Source organism: Eriocheir sinensis, chromosome 38 (assembly GCF_024679095.1).
Source record: "Eriocheir sinensis breed Jianghai 21 chromosome 38, ASM2467909v1, whole genome shotgun sequence".
In the NCBI taxonomy this organism is placed as follows: Eukaryota; Metazoa; Arthropoda; class Malacostraca; order Decapoda; family Varunidae; genus Eriocheir; species Eriocheir sinensis.
Window position 1 is genome coordinate 15,105,680 of NC_066546.1, and position 21,913 is coordinate 15,127,592.

Sequence of the window (21,913 nt, forward strand, 5' to 3'; positions counted from 1 at the left end):
CGTTCTCTCCTTCGTATGTTCTCCCGAGTTTCTCGACGACAGTAACGGCAGGAAAAGTTTACCCGGAATTCTCAACGCTCCCAACACCTGTATTTATGAGCCCCGACGTAACAGGTATCTCGCTGTCTTCTAAGTTGTCGTTTTGCTCCTCGTAATAAGAAATGAAAGCCGCTGTTCTTCACGGCTACTTTTTTTTTTTCGTTTTCTTGTTATGTGGTTGCTCGGTGGTGTTAGCAATGATATGTTTTGAGAGGGGAAGGAGGGGAAGATGAGGCTGTTCTATTGAAGGAGAGGAGAGGAGAGGAGAGGGAAGGATAGGATAGGGAAGGGATGGGAAGGGAAGGGAAGGGATGGGAAGGGAAGGGAAGGGATGGGAAGGTAAGGATAAGGTAGGAAAAGGAAGGCAAGGGAAGGGAAGGGAAAGGATGGGAAGGGAAGGGAAGGGAAGGGATGGGAAGGTAAGGATAAGGTAGGAAAAGGAAGGCAAGGGAAGGGAAGGGAAAGGATGGGATTGGATGAGATGGGACGGCAAGGGAAGGGAAGGGAAAGGAAGGATAGGATAGCACAGGGAAGGGAAAAGGAATGAAATGAAAAGGAAGGAAAGGGAAGGACAAGAAAAAAAGGAAATTAATAGACACAGCTAGAAAGGCGAGACTATTGAAGGAAAGGAAAGGAAAGGAAAGAAACAATAGAAAAGAAAAAGAAAATAGAAATAAATTAGAAAGGGAAAGTATAGCACTGTCACCACCTTCACTTTCACTGCAGCAGAGGCGTAAATAGAGAAAGAACGAGAGAGCTGTTGTTACCTTTGCCGTTTCTCGCCTTCATTATCTCGCTGCCTCGTGAAGTTGGTTAATTACGGCGAGAGAGAAAAGAAGAGACGCAAAGTTGGGACTCTTTAAGTTGTCGCGCCCCGCCACTGTTGTCACTGCAGAGACGTTAGGAGGAGAGAAGGGAAGAGACAGCAATTTCACTGCAGTAGAGATGAAAAAATGGAAGAGAGAAAGGAGTTAGCTATCCTGTTTTCATATTGTTTCGTTCAGTTCAGTTTCTTATCCGCTCGTCTCGTGAAGTTGGTTAATTACTGCAAGACTAGAAGACAGTTGAGTTTTCTCTTTCCTAAACTTCACAGCCTGTCGCTTCTTTTCTCACTGCAGTAAAGACGTTGAGGAAGCAAATAGGAAGTTATCTGTATCATTTCTAGAAGACAGTTGAGTTTTCTCTTTCCTAAACTTCACAGCCTGTCGCTTCTTTTCTCACTGCAGTAAAGACGTTGAGGAAGCAAATAGGAAGTTATCTTTCATTTCTAGAAGACAGTTGAGTTTTCTCTTTCCTAAACTTCACAGCCTGTCGCTTCTTTTCTCACTGCAGTAAAGACGTTCAGAGGAAGCAAATAGGACGTTACCTTTATCATTTATTTTCTCCTTCCACTTCACAGCCTGTCCTTCTTTTCTCATGCAGTTAAGACGTTAAGAGGAAGCAAATAGGAAGAGGGATATAAAGTTTGGACTCCCGTAATTTAACTTTCCTCTCTCGTCCGCCATTCCCGCAGTAACACACGTCGGGGAGGGAAATAACGTACTACAGCGATACCTTAAATTTCCCCGTTGTTTCACTTGATGTCTCGTAAACTTTGTAATTACGACGCGAATGAAAGGAAATAAAACCGGAGTGAGTTGTTTATTAAATTTCTCTCGTCTCTTTTTCCTGTTGTTTTTGTTTTTTTGTTTTTGTTCCTCCTGGTTTTGTCCTTGTTTTTCTTGTTACACTTGTTCTTTTCCTTCTTGTTCTTCTTGTTCTTGTGCTGGGAAGGGAAGGTGCATGAGATGAGAAGGAGGAGGAGGAAAAAGAGAAGGAGAAGAAGAAAAAGGAGGAGAGGGAGAAGGAAAAGAAGGAGGAGAAGGAAGAGAAGGAGAAGGAGAACGATGAGAAGAAGGAGAAAAGGGAGAAGACGAAAGAGGATGAGAATGAGGAGGAAGAGGAGGAGGCAAAGTCGAAGTCTGAGGAGGAGTCACCAGCGGCAGCAGAGGCAGAAGCAGCGGCGGCGGGCAAGCAGACAGATTTATGGCGTTACTCTGGTCCACAGTTTTGCGCCAACGACCCGGACACCTTCGTGGCGGCGTGCCAGCTGGCGGCCCCGCACTGTGACGGCGTGGACCTCAACCTTGGCTGCCCGCAGGCCATCGCGCGGAGGGGCCACTACGGAGCCTTCCTGCAGGACGAGTGGGACCTGGTGCGGACCATGAGTGAGTGGGGAGAGGGAGAGGGTGAAGAGGATGCTGGGGAGAGTGGAGAGGGCGTAGGGGATTCTGAGGAGAGTTTGGGAGTGGTGGATGCTGGAAATGGAGTAGGAAGGGAGTGATAGGATGCTGGAAAGAGGAAGGGGAGTGGAGAAGTGAGGGGAAAGTGAGAGTAGGAGTGGGAGATGCTGGGAAGAGCGGGAGTGGGAGTGGAGTATTAGTAGGAGTGAGAGGGAGAGAGAGAGAGAGTGGAAGGAAGATAAAGCAAAGGAGGGAGAGGGGTAGAAAAAGGAGATGGAAGAAGAGAAAGAGGGGAAAAACGAAGAAAGAGAGAGGGAGAAAGAGAAGGAAGAGTTGAGGAATAGGGAAAGGCAATGCAAAAGGAGAAAGAGGAAAAAGAACTCCTAAAAAAGAATAGGAGAAAAGAGAAAAAGAAAAGAGAGACAGAGACAGAGAGAGAGAGAGAGAGAGAGAGAGAGAGAGAGACAGAGACAGAGAGAGAGAGAGAGAGAGAGAGAGAGAGAAGTGTTTACTCGTATAGGGCGTTAGTTTTTTTCCTTGTTTTTATTGCTTTCAGTGTGTCATGCCACGAGTTCACTGACCTTCCGTGGCTAATGGTCCCGCGCCATTTTGAAATATTAAAACTTGCATGTATTCTCCTTGTCATTATTGCTGCAAAAAGGGAGAAATGGGAGAAGGAACACAAAGGAACACAAAGGAAGAACAAACAACAGCAGAAGGAGAAGGAGGAGGAGGAGGAGGAGGAGGAGGAATAGGTGAAAATAGGAAGAGTAGGAGGAAGAATAGGGGGGATAGGTGGAAGAGGAGGTGGAAGAATAGGGAGAAACAGGTGTAGGAGAAGGAAGAGAGAGGAAAGGGGGAATAGGAGGAGGAGAAGGGGAGAGAATAGGGTGTGGAGGAGAGGGGAGATAAAGAAGAGGAGGAGGAGGAGGAGGAGGAAGAGGGGTAGGAAAAGTAAATGTTAGAGGAGTGAGTGTAAGAGAAATAGGAAGAAGAGGAAGAAGAAAAAGAAGCCTAGAATTGAGAGAAGGTAGAGAGAATGACTGGAAATTTAAGATGAATGAGGAGAGAAAGAAGAAAGTAGAATGAAAGAGGAAGAGGAGGAAGAGTAACAAATAGGAGAAAGTATAAGACTAGAAATTGTTGATAAAGGAAGAGAGAAAGTAGAAAGATGTGGAAGAAGAACAAAAAAAGCCTAGGATTGAAAGTAGAAAGTGTAAATTTAAGACGAACGAGGAGAGAAATGAAAAAGCTAATGGCAAACTCTTCTAAATCTCACCCAACCATTCCCTTCCCTATCAATCCCTTCCCTATCAATCCCTCCCTTCCATTCCCTCCCTACCATCCCTTCCCTATCAATCCCTCCCTCCCATTCCCTCCCTTCCATTCCCTCCCTACCATCCCTTCCCTATCAATCCCTCCCTACCATCCCTTCCCTATCAATCCCTCCCTACCATCCCTTCCCTATCAATCCCTCTCTTCCCATTCCCTCCCTTCCAATCCCCCCCTACCATCCCTTCCCTATCAATCTCCCTCCCATTCCCTCCCTTCCATTCCCTCCCTACCATCCCTTCCCTATCAATCCCTCCCTCCCATTCCCTCCCTTCCAATCCCTCCCTACCATCCCTTCCCTATCAATCTCTCCCTCCCATTCCCTCCCTTCCAATCCCTCCCTACCATCCCTTCCCTATCAATCCCTCCCTCCCATTCCCTCCCTTCCAATCCCTCCCTACCATCCCTTCCCTATCAATCTCTCCCTCCCATTCCCTCCCTTCCATTCCCTCCCCACCATCCCCTTCTCTATCCCAACACAGTCCACCGCGCCTCAACCGAAGTGGACGTAGCTGTCACTGCCAAGATTCGCGTGTTTGAGGACCTGGAGCGCACGGTGGAGTACGCCAAGATGCTGGAGGGGGCCGGCGCTTCCCTACTGACGGTGCACGGGCGGACGAGAGAACAGAAGGGACCGCTCACAGGACTCGCCTCGTGGCCACATATCAAGGCGGCGAAGTAAGTGCTTGTGTGTGTGTGTGTTTGTGTGGATTTGTGGTTAGGTTGTATGCTATGTTTGTTTGTTTGTGTTTGTTTATGCCCAATTGTTTATATTTGTGTTTATGTGGGCGGGTGTGTTTGTTTCTGGTATGGCTGTTTGGCTAAGTGTTTGTGTTTCTGCTTTGTGTGAATGGGTGATGTTTATTCTGTCTTTCAGGAAATCAGAATGTGTATATGTGTGTCTGCCTAGCTATCTGTCTGTCTGTCTTTTTTTTTTTTTTTTTTTTTTTTTTGTGTGTGTGTGTGTGTGTGTGTGTGTGTGTGTGTGTGTGTGTGTGTTTCTGCCTGTGTTTGTCTGTCTGTCTGTGTCTATTCATTCGTGTGTACTTATATTAATAACTACACACTATAACACAACAGACAATTACTAACCAGCGTCAAATATCTACTCGTAACACATACACTAAAAAAAAAAAAATAAATAAATAAATAAATAAATAATGAAAAAGTAAGTTTCTGCTTGTGTGTCTGTCTCTGTGTCTGTTCATTCATGTGTACTTCATTAATAACTAGTCACTATAAAACAACAGAAAAAATATTAAGCGCTGGATATTCTACTCATAACACGCACACAAAAAAAGGGAAAAAATAAAATAAACTGGACTCATAAACCCGGATAGCCAGACCAACTAACTCGTGTTTATAAACCTCGCCGAGTGCAGAACTTTTGACACACGCGGCGCACGGGAACACGGGCGAGACTGCTGTTGTGAATATGCCGGCGGCGGTGCGCGGCCTGGAACAAATACGGGAAATAAAAATAAATCTAACAAATAAATAAAGTCGTTTGTACCATTGACTATTACGTTGGGATTTATAACGATCTATGTATCTATTTCGATCTATATGGTTTTCGTTATTTTCTTCTCTTTCATGGTTTTCGTTATTTTCTTCTGTTTTATCTATCTGTATCTGTTAATCTCACGTAAATCTGTAGTCCTTGCTCCTTTGTTTATCTTTATTTCCTTCTATCTGTGTTTTTCTATGTCTGTTATTTATATCTCACAAAAACAATAGTCCTTCCCTTTGTTTTCTTCTATATTTTGCTCATATCTTTCCTCTCTCTTACATTTATCCCTCCTCACACACACAAAATGACAGTCCTTGTTCTTATATTATGCTCAGATGCGTTTTTTTCCCCTCACCTAAGTTACTTCTATCTCTATCCGTCTTTCAGTCTATATATTTCTCTACTTCCTTTTGTCTGTCTGTGTATATATGTGTATCTATCCATCTACTTCTCTCACAAACAAAACGACAGTCCTTACTCATACTTCATTTCTTTTATTTCCCTCTATACGTTTTTTTAGTATCTCTCCGTTTACTTATCTCACACACACACAAAGACACTCCTTGCTTTCATGCTCTCCTTCACTGTCTCTTTTTCCTCCTGGGTCCAATCCGTGACTTCACAAGGACGAGGAGAGAAACAGGCGACAAAACACGACTCTCCAGGTGCTCAGCGAGGGATAAAGGGATCCATAGTGTTGACAGGGCGACTAGCGGGGAGGCAGCAAAACCTTAAGGCTGTCATACTCTTAAGGGAGCTTGTGAGGGCGAAGACAAGAGGTGCCTTTGCGTGCTCTCTTCTCCTTACGAGTCTAGTGGAGCCTTGAGGGTGTGATACTCGCTTGTGAGGGTGACGAGAGCTGCCTTTGCCTCAAGTCTTGTCCTTTTGAGCCTGGTGGAGTCTTCTGGATGTGATTAAAGGCTTCTCTTTCTTACGCTAGAGATGGAACGAGGTGGGCTAAACTGGTGGAGTGGTTGGTTAGTATGCTTAGCTGTGAATTGGTGAGCCTTAGTTCGAATCCCGACCTCGTCAGTCATGTTTAGCTTTAGTATATGCTCCTCAACTTTACCTGTACTGTCCTTTATCTCTCTCCTTCTCTAATCTCTTTCCTTACGTACCGAATTCATCTCTGTAACTCACTGCGTCTTTTGTTTCTTCCTCTAACGTTCTCAAACTATCCACATCTATATGTCTCTTTACTTCCCCTTATCTATCTTATCTCTTACCTATCCATCTGTGCAGCTATCTATCTCTATGTATTTCCCCCGACGTTCTTAAGCTATCCATATTCAACTATCTATCCCTCTTTCTGTACCTCCACATCCATCTCTATCCATCTTCACATCAGTCCGTGGAGAGCGGCCGTTAGGTTCCCGCTATGCCTTCTGAATCCCAATGAATCCCCCTCCTAAGCTTTCTGTTTGCTCACGAAAATCTCGGAAAAGCCTTCAAAAGTAAATGGCGCGCCGTGAGTATTGACGAGGGCCCGTGAACGCGAGCTACGAACGAGAAAAATGCCGGGGAGGGAAGGTGGAGGGTGCTACCGACTCCCTAAAATGCTACCTTGCTTGGCTGGCGTCGGGTTGCCGTGAGATCCCTGCCGTGAGATCCATGCCGTGTAAGAGGAAGGAAGGGTCGAGGGCTGCTACTGACTACCTTGCCTTGCTACTCTGCTTGGGTCGGGTTACCGTGAGTTCCCCGGTAGCTGAGTCTCGTCCGCGTGTGTGTGTGAGAGAGGGAAGGGTCGGGGGCCGCTACTGACTGCCTGATACGCTGCTTTGTTGGGCTGAGGTCCGGTTACCGTGAGTTTCCCGCTATTTTTGTCTCGATGCGTGTGTGAGGGAAAGGTTGAAGGCTGCCTGAATCGCTACTTGGCTTGTCTGGCGTCGGCTTAGCGTGAGTTCCTTCCTAGCTGTGCCTCGTCTGCGTGTGTAAGAAGGGTTGTTTTGTCCTGATAGCGTGACCAGAGTGCGAATCGTTGGCTTAAAAGACTTGTTTATATGTTTATTGAAAGCGCGATTTAGCTAACTTTTCCTCGCATATTTTTGGAAGGGCAAAATTGAGTAGGCATGTGTAAGAAGGGATGTTTTGCTCTGATAGCGTAACCAGAGTGCGAATCGTTAGTTTAAAAGACTTATTTATGTGTTTATTGAGAAGGTAGTGTTAGCAGCTTCTCTACCAACCTATACTTGTTTTCGGAAGGTTAAAATATAGTAGGCATGTGTGAGAAGGGATGTTTTGCTCTGATAGCGTAACCAGAGTGCGAATCGTTAGTTTAAAAGACTTATTTATGTGTTTATTGAGAAGGTAGTGTTAGCAGTTTCTATTCTCAGCCTATACTTGTTGTCGGAAGGTTAAAATATAGTAGGCATGTGTGAGAAGGGATGTTTTGCACTGATAGCGTGACCAGAGTGCGAATCGTTAGTTTAAAAGACTTATTTATGTGTTTATTGAGAAGGAAGTGTTTGCAGTTTCTATTCTCAGCCTATACTTGTTGTCGGAAGGTTAAAATATAGTAGGCATGTGTGAGAAGGGATGTTTTGCTCTGATAGCGTGACCAGAGTGCGAATCGTTGGTTTAAAAGACTTGTTATATGTGTTTAGAGATCGTAGTATAAGTAGCTCGCTTTCTTAGCTGATACATATTCCTGGAAGGGTAAAAAAAGAGTTAAGAATAGTTCAAATATATTACTAAAAACCTCGATATCAAGACCGTAATGTGAGTAGTTCGCTTTCTTAACTGATACATATTTTCGGAAGGGTGAAAAAAGAGTAAGAATAGTTAAAATATATTACTAAAAACCTTGATATCAAGACCGTAATGTGAGTAGTTCGCTTTCTTAACTGATACATATTTTCGGAAGGGTGAAAAAAGAGTAAGAATAGTTAAAATATATTACTAAAAACCTTGATATCAAGACCGTAATGTGAGTAGTTCGCTTTCTTAACTGATACATATTTTCGGAAGGGTGAAAAAAGAGTAAGAATAGTTAAAATATATTACTAAAAACCTTGATATCGAAACCGTAGTGTGAGTGGTTCGTCTCCTTAACTTATATAAATTTTCGGAAGGGTAAAAAAAGAGTAAGAATAGTTAAAATATATTACTAAAAACTCAATATCAAGACCGTAATGTGAGTAGTTCGTCTCCTTAACTTATATAAATTTTCGGAAGGGTAAAAAAAAGAGTAAGAATAGTTGAAATATATTACTAAAAACCTCGATATCAAGACCGTAGTGTGAGTAGCTCGTCTCCTTAGCCTATATAAATTTTCGGAAGGATAGAAGAAGAGTAAAAATAGTTAAAATTCATTTCTAAAAACCGTGATATCAAAACCGTAGTGTGAGTAGCTCGTCTTCTTAGGCTATAAAAATTTTCGGAAGGATAGAAGAAGAGTAAAAATAGTTAAAATACATTTCTAAAAACCGTGATATCAAAACCGTAGTGTGAGTAGCTCGTCTTCTTAGGCTATATAAATTTTCGGAAGGATAGAAGAAGAGTAAAAATAGTTAAAATTCATTACTAAAAACCGTGATATCAAAACCGTAGTGTGAGTAGCTCGTCTTCTTAGGCTATATAAATTTTCGGAAGGATAGAAGAAGAGTAAAAATAGTTAAAATTCATTACTAAAAACCGTGATATCAAAACCGTAGTGTGAGTAGCTCGTCTTCTTAGGCTATATAAATTTTCGGAAGGATAGAAGAAGAGTAAAAATAGTTAAAATACATTTCTAAAAACCATGATATCAAAACCGTAGTGTGAGTAGCTCGTCTTCTTAGGCTATAAAAATTTTCGGAAGGATAGAAGAAGAGTAAAAATAGTTAAAATTCATTTCTAAAAACCGTGATATCAAAACCGTAGTGTGAGTAGCTCGTCTTCTTAGGCTATATAAATTTTCGGAAGGATAGAAGAAGAGTAAAAATAGTTAAAATTCATTACTAAAAACCTCGATATCGAAACCGTAGTGTGAGTGGCTCGTCTTCTTAGCCTGTATAGATATTCGAAAGGGTAAAAAAAAAAGTAAAAATAGTTGAAATATATTACTAAAAACATCTGGATAAAGACCGTAGAGTGCATAGCGTTTCTTCTTACCTTAGATATACTCTCGAAAGGGGGGAAAAAAAGTAAAAATTGTTATAATATGTTACTAAAAACTTCTGGATAAAGACCGCAGAGTGCATAGCGTTTCTTCTTAACTTAGATATACTCTCGAAAGGGGAAAAAAAAAGTAAAAATTGTTATAATATGTTACTAAAAACTTCTGGATAAAGACCGTAGAGTGCATAGCGTTTCTTCTTACCTTGAATTATACCCTCGAAAGCGGAATATAGAGTACAAGAACTTAGGAGTTATTACGTAGAACTTATTTGGAAAAGGGAATTGATTATATGTTATAGAGCCCGTATATGTATAGTGTGTATAGCCTATTTTTTTGATACATATTTTACTTATACATATTTTAATCTATGCTTATTTTTAATCTATGCATGTCTAATCTGTACTTTTTTAATCTATACATATTTTAATCTATACATATATTAATTTATGCTTATTTTTAATCTATACATATGTTTAATCTATACATATTTTAATCTATACATTTTTAATCTATGCATATTTTGATTTATACATATTTTTAACCTATACATATGTTGAATCTATACTTTCTCTTAATCTATACATATTTTAATCTATATACATTCACGGAAAGCTAAAATAGAGTGCGAATACTTAAAACCCATCACCTAAAACGCCTAACTTAAAAGGGTATTGAAAAAGTAAGTTAGTCTCCCCTCTCCTCGCCTTTAATTTCCTCTTTTAATCTGATATTTTAATCTATATACATTCACGGAAAGCTAAAATAGAGTGCGAATACTTAAAACCCATCACCTAAAACGCCTAACTTAAAAGGGTATTGAAAAAGTAAGTCAAGCTCCCCTCTCCTCGCCTTTCCTTTCCTCTTTTAATCTATACATATTTTAATCTATATACATTCACGGAAAGCTAAAATAGAGTGCGAACAGTTGAAACCCATCACCTAAAACGCCTAACTTAAAAGGGTATTGAAAAAGTAAGTCAAGCTCCCCTCTCCTCGCCTTTAATTTCCTCTTTTAATCTGATATTTTAATCTATATACATTCACGGAAAGCTAAAATAGAGTGCGAATACTTAAAACCCATCACCTAAAACGCCTAACAACAGTTGAAACCCATCACCTAAAACGCCTAACTTAAAAGAGTATTGAAAAAGTAAGTCAAGCTCCCCTCTCCTCGCCTTTCCTTTTCCGCGAAGTCCTCCCTCGCAAACATATTTCTTCTCAGTCATCCATTATGTCGAACCAAACACTCGCTTCCCAAAACTCCGCAGCTAAGAACTTCAGGTGAGCGCGAGGGTTACCTGAGCGCTTATGAATATTCACCTTGAGGTTACCTGTGAGGGATTACCGCTGAATATTTACCTCCAGGTGTTGTGCTTCAGACTTTCACTTTCACTCTCACTTTCTCACGTCCATAATTAACACAGGTAGAGAGATAGATAGATGGACAGGTGTTTTTTTTTTACCTGGTTGAGTTCGTGTTAGAAAGATTTATCTGGGAGTCTTTGTTGAGGGAGGAAGGGAACGTGTGTGTGTGTGTGTGTGTGTGTGTGTGTGTGTGTGTGTTCCTGGTACTGCCTCTTTTGTGCTTTGTTTTGAGTTGTTTTGTTACTTTGTTTGTTTGTTTTGTTTTGTTGTTTTGTTGTTGTTTTCTTGTGTTTCGGCTTTCTCTTGTTAGTGTTGTTGTTGATGTTATTCTTGTTTTCTTTGTGTTATTTCTGTTCTTGTTTTACTACTACTACTACTACTACTACTACTACTACTACCATCATCATCATCATCATTTGCTATTCTTTTCTTATTATTCTTCCTATTTATATTCTTCACCCTCTTCCTCCTCCTCTTCCTCCTCCTCCTTCTCCTTTTCTTTTCATTACTGCTATTACTGCCATCATCATCATCATCATCATCTCGGCGCCAGTATGCCCGCAGCGCCGCGTTACTGGCCTCACTTTCTTCCCCCGCAGGTCAATTAGTCATATTCAGGCCCGTCTCGATTTTTCTCTCGTCAAAAGGCTTCGTCGACCCCTTAACGGCGCTTTCATCTTACCTCCTCCTCCTCCTCCTCCTCCTCCTCCTCTTCTTCTTCTTCCTTTACTTCGTCCTCCTTGTCCTTTACTTTGTTTTCCTCTTTTTTCTTATTTCTTTTTCTTTTGGTTCTGCTGTTCCTTCCTTCGTTTCCTCCTTCTCTTCTTCCTCTTTTTCTTCCTTTACTTTGTCTTTCTCTTCTTCCTTCTTCTTTTGGTTTTGCTGTTCCTTTCTTCGTATCCTCCTCCTGTTCTTTCTTTTTATCCTTCTTCTCTTCCTCTTCCTCCTCTTTCTCCTCTTCCTCTTCTATCGTATCTTGTTGTTCATATTTTTTCGCATTTCCATTTTCCTCCTTCTCTTCTTCCTCCTCCTCCTCCTTCACCTCAATCTCTTCTTTTTCTCCTGTTTCTGATGCCTCTACTCTTTTTCTCGTTTCTTTCTCTCTACTCTTTCTCCTCCTGCACCTCCACCTCCTCCTTCCCTCCTCCTCCTCCTCCTCCTCCTCCTGTCAGCCACATATCACTAGAACAGGCTAATTACCCACAATCCCCGCCGTCTGGAGGGGACGCATCGCATTTCCCACTAATACCCTCATTACCCACCTCGTGTTCTCCCAAGACCGTCGTTAGTTAGTTCGAGCTGGACGCGCGCACCGTATACTCCTACCTGGGTCTTCATGTGGCTTATGGGACTTGTCTTCGGGGCGTCTCTTTCGTTGGTCTCGCGTTTGGTCTTGTCCGAGTGGGTTCTTGCGGTCTTTTCTTCGTCTGTTTTCTTGGTCTTTAGTGCTAGTGGTCTTTTCGGGTCCTCTTGGTGGCTTTTGGATTGTCTTTGTGTTGTTTTTCTTGCGTTTTGTCTTGTCCGATTTGTGATTTTGCTTTCTCGCTCTCTTTTCTTCACCTGTTTTCTTGTTCTTTGATTCGAGGGGTCTTTCTTCTTCCTCTTTTGGGTTGTCTTTGTCTTCGTTTTCTTGTGTTCTTGCGTTTTGTCTTCTCTGGTTCGATTGGGTTCCTGCTCTCTCGTTCTCTTTCCTTCGTCTGTTTCCCTGTTCTTCAATTCTACGTGGTCTTCTTGGGTCCTATCTTTCTTTCTCTTCGTCTACTTTTTCGCCCTTTATCTCATGTCTTCTACTTGGGTTCTCGCTCTCTCCTTCTTCTTTCTGCTCTCTCGTTCTCATTTCTTCGTCTCTTTCCTTGTTCTTCAATTCAACGTGTTCTTCTTGGGTCGTATCTTTCTTTCTCTTCGTCTACTTTTTCGCCCTTTATCTCATGTCTTCTACTTGGGTTCTCGCTCTATCCTTCTTCTTTCTGCTCTCTCGTTCTCATTTCTTCGTCTCTTTCCTTGTTCTTCAATTCAACGTGGTCGTCTTGGGTCCTGTCTTTCTTTCTCTTCGTCTACTTCTTCGCCCTTTATCTCATGTCTTCTACTTGGGTTCTCGCTCTCTTCTTCTTCTTTCTGCTCTCTCGTTCTCATTTCTTCGTCTCTTTCCTTGTTCTTCAATTCAACGTGGTCTTCTTGGGTCCTATCTCTCTTTTCTCTTCGTCTACTTCTTCGCCCTTTATCCCACGTCTTGTATCTGGGTTCTCTCTCTCTCCTTCGCCTGTTTCCCTCGTCCTCTGTCCATCGTGCATTGCTTGGGTCCTCGCTTGACTCCTAACTTCTCTTCTCGTCTTCATCTCTAGCTTCAGTCCTTGCCCTTTCTTCCTTTAGCTCTACTCTTGGGCTTTCTCTTTCTCCTCTTGACCATTTCCTCGTCTTATGTCTATTATCTAGCGTTCTTTACATGGGGTTACTCTATTCATTTCTCGCTTTATTCTTTACCATTTCCCCCACATGCTCTACCTGGGATCTCCTCTTTCTTTCCTTGCATGTTTCTTCTCATTTCTTGTCCTTTTTTTCACGTATTCTATTTGGGTCCTCATTACCAGCTTCACTCTTTGCCCTTTCCTCTGCTTCTTCCACTACTGGGATCACGCGTTCTCCTCTGGCCTGCTTCCTCGTCTCGCTCCTCGCCTCATTCCTCCTTTGGTTAGCAAGGGAGCCAGGAGGGAGGGTGCACTGTTTCCCTTCGCCTGCAACGCCTGACTAACCAACCCATCGTGGCACAGTTTCCTCTCTCCTGGGTGTTGCTAACTTGCTGCAGCTGTGTGAGTGTTGATGTGCTCGTGTCGGAAGGGAGAGAGGGGGAGAGGGAGAGAGAGAGAGAGGAGGAGGAGAGGGAGAAGGGCCGTTGTATCTTGTGTGTGTGTTTCTGTGTGTGTTTAAGTCTACCGCTGTCACATACACACGCACACACACACGTACACACACACTGAACTGTCATAGGTCTAAAGGAGGAAGAGATCGGTAAGGGAGAGGAAGAGAGGGAAGAAGAGGGAGAAGAAGAGGGAAAAGAAAGGACGAAGAAGAGGGAGAGGAAGAAGAAGAGGGCGAGGAAGAAGAAGAGGGAAAGGAAAGGAGAGGAAAAGGGAGAGAGAGAGAGAGAGAGAGAGAGAGAGAGAGAGAGAGAGAGAGAGAGAGTATACAAGAACAGTCTCCGTGATGAATATTCAGGGTCGCCGAATGAGAGTTGTAACATTTCGTGGCGTGTGTCTGCGTCTGCTCGTTGTAATGCCGCTGAGGTTTATAGGTGTGGGGCATGCGAGCTGTCCCCACCACCACCACCACCACCACCACCACCATTACCACCACCACCACCACCACCACCACCATTGCTGCTACTGCCACTGCAATCTCCAAAACCGTCATCACCACCATCAAGTCCACCACCACCACCACTACCACCACCACCACCATTGCTGCTACTGCCACTGCAATCTCCAAAACCGTCATCACCACCATCACTACCACTAAAAATACCTTCTTCAACACCACCACCACCTCCACTACCACCAACACCATCACTTCTACTATTACTACTTCCACCTTCAACTCCACCATCACCACCAACACCACCATCATAACCTCCAGGCTTTTTTCCTCTTCCCTCTCTCCCCTCTTCCCTCTCCCTCCTCTCAATCTCTCTCTCTCTCTTCCTCTTTTCTCTCTCCCTCTCCCCCTGCGGCCCCTGTTGACACGCTGCTGAACTGTGTTTCGTTTTAGATTGAAGATGAAAGCCTCTCTTAACACTTTTTTAGGGGACGCAGTAGCTTGTCTGTATATGTGTGTGTGTGTGTGTGTGTGTGTGTGTGTGTGTGTGTGTGTAAGTATATCGCTCTCACATACACACACACACGCACACATATACACCACACTGTCATAGGTTAAGAGGTGGAATGGATGTTAGGGTAAGGTTAGGTTAGGTTAGGTGAAGTTAGGTCAGCTCAGGTCATGTCGGGTCAGGTCAGGTGAGGTCACGTTCCCGGTGCATAGTGGCTGCAGCGGCGAGGTCTCAGCGACTCGGAAAAAGGGTGAACACGAAGCTCACGCCGGTTTAAAAAATGTTTCCCTCATATCACGTACCGGCCGGCGAGGTGGAGGGCCCCCTGACCCCCTAACCCCTCCCTTCCCCTTCCCAGCCTCGCCCCACACAACAGAAGGCAATTAGTATCTTTGTATGAAAAGTTTTCCTTTACACGGCGCTTCCTTCCGCGGCTCGGGTCAGATATAATAGAATTTCCCTGGCCACAAGCCCGCCTCTGCAGCGCTTGGGTCCATGGGCTGCGGGTGGTGGCCTGGCTTGCTCGGGTATACAGGCGGCAGATTTAGCGGAGCACGTTTCCCTTTTGCAGTCTGAGGCCGTAGATCATTGCAGTTGTTGAGACTTTCTTGCAGGACTCGTGACAAAGGAGGTACTGAATACTTTGTCACGAGAACTTAAGCCTCAGTTTCCAGTGTTTTATGGAGGCACTCAGGCGCTCGGTACTTCTTCTTGCTGCAGCTGGAATGGCGGTGGGTTCATTTGGGGCTGGAATTGTTTTGACAGCTGAGCGAGGCGTGAATCTGCATCCCGTCAGAGCAGGTGCAAATTGGGGGGCCTGGGCGGCGTGGAAAACGGGTCGCGGAGGCCGGGGCGTGAGGCGAGGGTTTAGCGGCTGACAGTTGGACAGTTGGATTCTCACAAACACCCGAAGCATTGTCACTCGCCGGGAAGGAAGAGACGCGGAGGCAAAAATACAGGACTTGGATGGAGGAGTTTCTGGAAATATGTCCCTTTCCGTTGATATCAGAAGGGCTACATGTGGGCAGTTGAGGTCCCACGAACACGAAGGAAAGAGAACGATAGGAAAGAGAGGCAAAAGTTGGATGCTTCTCAAAACGAATTTTTTGAGACTGTCAGATAACACGAGTCTGGGCAGTTGAGGACCCACGAACACTCAGAGAAAAAGAGAAAGAAGGAAACTATAGGAACAAGACAAAAGTTGGATGCTTATAAGAAAACACTCAATTCATGTTCACCTGTTAAGAAAGAAATGAACTGTACTAAAAAACAATGAATAGTTGGATGCATCTAAACAAAATCTCTCTACATTTTCACTCGTCAAAGAGGAAGAAGGAAACGGTAGACAAAAGTTGGATGCTTATAAGAAAACACTTAATTCATCTTTACCCGTTGAGAAAGAAAGAAACTGTGCTAAAGACAATAACTGGATGCATCTAAACAAAACCTCTCTACATTTTCACTCGTTAAAGAGGAAGAAGGAAACGGTAGACAAAAGTTGGATGCTTATAAGAAAATACTCAATTCATGTTCACCTGTTGAGAAAGAAATGAACTGTACTAAAAAACAATGAATAGTTGGATGCATCTGAACAAAACCTCTACATTTTCACTTGTTAAAGAGGAAGAAGGAAACGGTAGACAAAACTTGGATGCTTATAAGAAAACACTCAGTTCATCTTTACCTGTTGAGAAAGAAAGAAACTGTACTAAAGACAATAACTGGATGCATTTAAACAAAACCTCTCTACATTTTCACTCGTTAAAGAGGAAGAAGGAAACGGTAGACAAAAGTTGGATGCTTATAAGAAAACACTCAATTCATGTTCACCTGTTAAGAAAGAAATGAACTGTACTAAAAAACAATGAATAGTTGGATACATCTAAACAAAACCTCTCTACATTTTCACTCGTTAAAGAGGAAGAAGGAAACTGTAGACAAAACTTGGATGCTTATAAGAAAACACTTAATTCATCTTTACCCGTTGAGAAAGAAAGAAACTGTACTAAAGACAATAATTGGATGCATCTAAACAAAACCTCTCTACATTTTCACTCGTTAAAGAGGAAGAAGGAAACGGTTGACAAAAGTTGGATGCTTATAAGAAAACACTCAATTCATGTTCACCTGTTAAGAAAGAAATGAACTGTACTAAAAAACAATCAATAGTTGGATGCATCTGAACAAAACCTCTACATTTTCACTCGTTAAGAGGAAGAAGGAAACGGAAGCAAAGAAATCAATAGTTGGATGCTTCTATAAAGACACTCAAACCATTTTCTTGCGCTCAAACGAAGGAAACAGTAGCAAAGACTAAACTTGGAGGCCTCTCAATACGAATCTCACTGGTAGATAACAGGAGTTTAAGCAGTTGATGTCTCGGCAACACTCAAGCATTTTCACCTTCTCAAGACGAAGGAAACGGTAGGAAAAGAGACACAAAACTTGGAGGCCTCTCAAAACGAATCTCACAGGCAGATAACAGGAGTCTAAGCAGTTGAAGTCTCGGCAACACTAAACCATTTTCATGCGCACAAGACGAAAGAAACAGTAGGAAGAGAGACACAAAACTTGGAGGCCTCGCAATACGAATCTCACAGGCGTCAAAGCAGTTGATGTCCCGGCAACACTAAACCAGTTTCACGCGCACAAGACGAAAGAAACAGTAGGAAAAGAGACACAAAACTTGGATGCCTCTCAATACGAATCTCACAGGCGTCAAAGCAGTTGATGTCCCGGCAACACTAAACCATTTTCACGCGCACAAGACGAAGGAAACAGTAGGAAAAGAGACACAAAACTTGGAGGCCTCTCAATACGAATCTCACAGGCGTCTAAGCAGTTGAGGTCCCGGCAACACTAAACCAGTTTCACGCGCACAAGACGAAAGAAACAGTCGGAAAAGAGACACAAAACTTGGAGGCCTCTCAATACGAATCTCACAGGCGTCTAAGCAGTTGAAGTCCCGGCAACACTAAACCATTTTCACGCGCACAAGACGAAGGAAACAGTAGGAAGAGAGACACAAAACTTGGAGGCCTCTCAATACGAATCTCACAGGCGTCTAAGCAGTTGAAGTCCCGGCAACACTCAAGCATTTTCACGCGCACAAGACGAAGGAAACAGTAGGAAGAGAGACACAAAACTTGGAGGCCTCTCAATACGAATCTCACAGGCGTCTAAGCAGTTGATGTCCCGGCAACACTAAACCAGTTTCACGCGCACAAGACGAAAGAAACAGTAGGAAAAGAGACACAAAACTTGGATGCCTCTCAATACGAATCTCACAGGCGTCTAAGCAGTTGATGTCCCGGCAACACTCAAGCATTTTCACGCGCACAAGACGAAGGAAACAGTAGGAAAAGAGACACAAAACTTGGAGGCCTCTCAATACGAATCTCACAGGCGTCTAAGCAGTTGAAGTCCCGGCAACACTCAAGCATTTTCACGCGCACAAGACGAAAGAAACAGTAGGAAAAGAGACACAAAACTTGGATGCCTCTCAATACGAATCTCACAGGCGTCAAAGCAGTTGATGTCCCGGCAACACTAAACCATTTTCACGCGCACAAGACGAAAGAAACAGTAGGAAAAGAGACACAAAACTTGGATGCCTCTCAATACGAATCTCACAGGCGTCTAAGCAGTTGATGTCCCGGCAACACTCAAGCATTTTCACGCGCACAAGACGAAAGAAACAGTAGGAAGAGAGACACAAAACTTGGAGGCCTCTCAATACGAATCTCACAGGCGTCTAAGCAGTTGAAGTCCCGGCAACACTAAACTATTTTCACGCGCACAAGACGAAGGAAACAGTAGGAAAAGAGACACAAAACTTGGATGCCACTCAAAACGAATCTCACAGGCGTCTAAGCAGTTGAAGTCCCGGTAACACTAAACTATTTTCACGCGCACAAGACGAAAGAAACAGTAGGAAAAGAGACACAAAACTTGGATGCCACTCAAAACGAATCTCTCACTGGCAGATAACAGGAGTCAGGCGCGTCTTGGTGCAGTGTAGGTCATTACTCTCGGCCGCCAGGTGTCTGCAGAGGTAAAGGGTAACGTATGTATCCTCCTTCCTTCCTTCCTTTCTTCCTTTCTTGGCAGCCAGCCCCCGGACATTACTATTCACCAGGGACATTTATAAACATGCCAGGGGAAGGAAGGTCAGGCACGAATTCATATCGTGTTTATTCACAACGATCACGGAATATATGGGTCCCCTGGAGGAGGCCGCGACTGTCCGTGACTTGGTGGGGTCGTCGGGAAGGAAAGACATTCGATAAAGATGTCAGGTATAAAAATAGGTGTCTAGGTACTGAGGGAGGGAAGTTAAAGAGGATGAAGAGGAAGGAGGAGGAGGAGGGAGTGACACAGTATTGCCACCTAAAAAAAATAAAGGAAAAAAGCTCGATAAATATGTCAGGTGTAAAAACAGGTGTCTGGGTACTGAGGAAGGGAAGTTGATTAGGGGAAGAAGAAGAAGAAGAAGACGGTGAAGAGGAAAAAATAGGTGTCTGGGTACTGAGGAAGGGAAGTTGATGAGGAGAGGAAGAAGAAGAGGGTGAAGAGAAGGGAAATGAAGGAGGGAGTGATACAGTATTACCACCTAAAAATAAAGGAAAAAAACTCGATAAAGATGTCAGGTATAAAAAGAGGTGTCGATGTTAAGGCCTTTCCGTGAAGTGACTCAAATTTAAATGGCGTGACTTTTTTTTCTTTGTCTCGAAGGTTCAAATTTTAGAGAACTGTGTCACGATTCTTTGCGGCACTCTAGAGAGAAGGATAATTAAATAAGAGAGAGAGAGAGAGAGAGAGAGAGAGAGAGAGAGCGGTCATTGGCTTCACGGGTTGACCTCTTTTCTCATTCGAACCCGGGAGTGAGACGCTTCGGAGCTTCACCACGACGCGCCTCGACTCACAAAAGAGGCTTCGTTCGTTCGTTCGTGTGTGTGTGTGTGTGTGTGTTCCCAGTGTTTGACTTAGCCCAATATCCTCCAGCAGCGAGAAGAGAATCACCCAAAAGAAGCGATTCTGGATTATTTAAAAGATCTGATTCCTTTTCATGAAGAGAATCGCATTTCCGCGCGTCCGAGGGAGAGGATTGGATGCTGATCCGCCACCCACTCGCTGCTCGCTTCAGAGGATCAGTTACCGGGATCAAAGGTGAAAGAAGCCTGATTGAGCTCCTGGACGGTTTCTCACCTTTAAATTGTACCTACCTGGGGCCGGGGTATTGGAGGGGTGGGACGGACAGCCAGACAGATAAGACCCAGACAGACAATTTGTACCTACCTTGACGCCGGGGTACTGGAGGGAAATTGAGACAGACAGACAGACAGAGATAAGAGCCAGACAGACAATTTGTACCTACCGTGACGCCGGGGTACTGGAGAGAATGGGAGACAGACAAACAGACAGAGATAAGACCCAGACAGACAAATTGTACCTACCGTGACGCCTAGGTACTGGAGGAAATGGGAAACAGACAGACAGAGAAAAATACAGATAATAAAAAAGACAAAACAAACAGCTTAAGGAAATGCATATAGATTAAAGAGACTAGGAAATAAATCAACATAAACCTAAATGGATAGGTATAAGTATAGACAGCTAAAGAAAAATATAAATAAATGAAAATATAAAGGAAAATTGATCAACTCTTGTACCACAGTTTGAGTGATGGACAGACAGACAGACAGACACGCACAAACAAACAATACAAATGAATAAAAAATAAAGGAAAAGAAAACTTGAAAACTGCGATTTGAGTGATGGACAGTCTAACACACACACACACGCACCAACGCTCATTTTTTTTATTTTTCCCTTCCTCTCCTCTCCCCTTTTTTCCTTTCCTCCCTTCCAGTACAAACTAAAACAACTCACAATCACAACCACAACCAACTAACCACCACAACCACCACCACCATAACCAACACCGTAACATCACAAGCAACATCTCAACATCTCTACATCCATTCCAGAGAGGCCGTCAACATCCCAGTCCTGGCCAACGGGAACATCCAATATCTCGCTGACGTGGATAGGTGTCTGGCGGCTACAGGGGCTGACGGGGTGATGAGCGCGGAGGGGAACTTGCACAACCCCGCCCTCTACTCCGGCAAACATCCCCCCGTGTGGCAGGTGTCCCTCGAGTACCTGAACCTGGCCCTCGAGCACCCCTGTCCGACTAGTTACGCTCGGGGCCACCTGTTTAAACTCCTGCATCATTGGTAAGAGGTTGTTGTCGTTGGTGGTGGTGGTTGAGGGTGGGGTTGCTTGGGGGGGTTGGGTTGAGGGTGTGGGTGTGTTTTTGTGTGTTTTTCTGTTTGTTTTTGTCTGTTTGTGTGATTGTCTATCTATCTATCTGTCTCTCTGTCTTTGGAATTTGCTTTATCGATCTCTGTATCTTCTTCCTCCTCCTCTTCCTCCTCCTCTTTCTCCATCTCCTCCTTCTCCTCTACTTTCATCTTGCTTCTTCTCTTTCTCCTTCTTCACAACCTCTAATCATCCTGCTCCTCCTCCTCCTCCTCCTCCTCTACCTCATCTTCATCTTCACCTTCCTCCTTTCCTCCTCCTCCTCCTCCTCCACTACCTCTTCATCTCACTCCTCCTCTCCTCCTCCTCTACAAACTCATCTTCATCTCACTCCTCCTCCTCCCCCTCCTCCATTTCACAGCCTCTGCATGCCTGAGAACTTCGACATTCGCTACCGACTCTCCAAGACCTCGCGCGCCGAAGACATGATACGCGTTGTTGAGGACCTTCGGGAACGCATGTCACCCTACCACCGGGGAGAGCGACCCTGGGAACCCGACCCTGGGAGCGATCAGGCCCAGCTCCCAATGCCCCCGTGGTTGTGTCAGCCCTACGTTCGCATTCCCCCCGAGGAGCATTTGAAGAAGGTGCAGGAGAGTCAGCAACGAGCTCTCGTGATCCAGCGACAGCGACAGTTGGAGGAAGAGCGGCAGAGGGCGGAGGAGGAGAAGGAGGAGGAGGCGAAGGATGGGAGGTTAGTGATTCTTTTATGTAGTAGTAGTAGTAGTAGTAGTAGTAGTAGTAGTAGTAATAGTTATAATGGTAGTAGTAATAGTAGCAGCTGTAGTAGTAGTAGTAGTAGTAGTAGTAGTAGTAGTAGTAGTAGGAGGAGGAGGAGGAGGAGGAGGAGAACAAATTGAATAAGATTAGCTCGTAAGAAAAAGACAATAAATATCTAGATCACTTTTCCTTTCCTTTTTCTCTTTTTCTTCCTATCCTTTTTTTCCTGTCTCTCAACACGTGTGCGAGATCTCTTTTCCCACGGCGTCAGAATCCACGTCTTCTGTCCTCCCCTCTCTCTCCCTCACACTCGCTCTCTTCTCCGCCGCGGGGGCAAAAACAACCCCGGCCATTGTATTCTTCGGATTCAAATAACCTTCCCTTGCGCCCTGAGACCCGAGCCTGACGCAAATTAGCTCCGACCTCCTTCCCTCTTTGTGGCCAGCTCGGTTCATCCTTCCCCGCCCCGTCCTTCCTCTCCC

At 44.0% G+C, this 21,913-nt stretch overlaps 1 protein-coding gene across 3 annotated transcripts in view; it reads left to right on the forward strand.

The window, feature by feature from the left end:
- LOC127008748 (tRNA-dihydrouridine(16/17) synthase [NAD(P)(+)]-like) overlaps positions 1-21,913 on the forward strand; it is a 112,487-nt gene that overhangs the window by 88,089 nt on the left and 2,485 nt on the right. For all 3 annotated transcript variants that reach the window (XM_050881105.1, XM_050881106.1, XM_050881107.1), the window contains exons 4-7: positions 2,087-2,246; positions 4,076-4,271; positions 20,378-20,626; positions 21,073-21,405. In XM_050881105.1, coding sequence (XP_050737062.1) covers positions 2,087-2,246; positions 4,076-4,271; positions 20,378-20,626; positions 21,073-21,405 — 938 coding nt within the window. The remainder of the gene's footprint in view (positions 1-2,086; positions 2,247-4,075; positions 4,272-20,377; positions 20,627-21,072; positions 21,406-21,913) is intronic.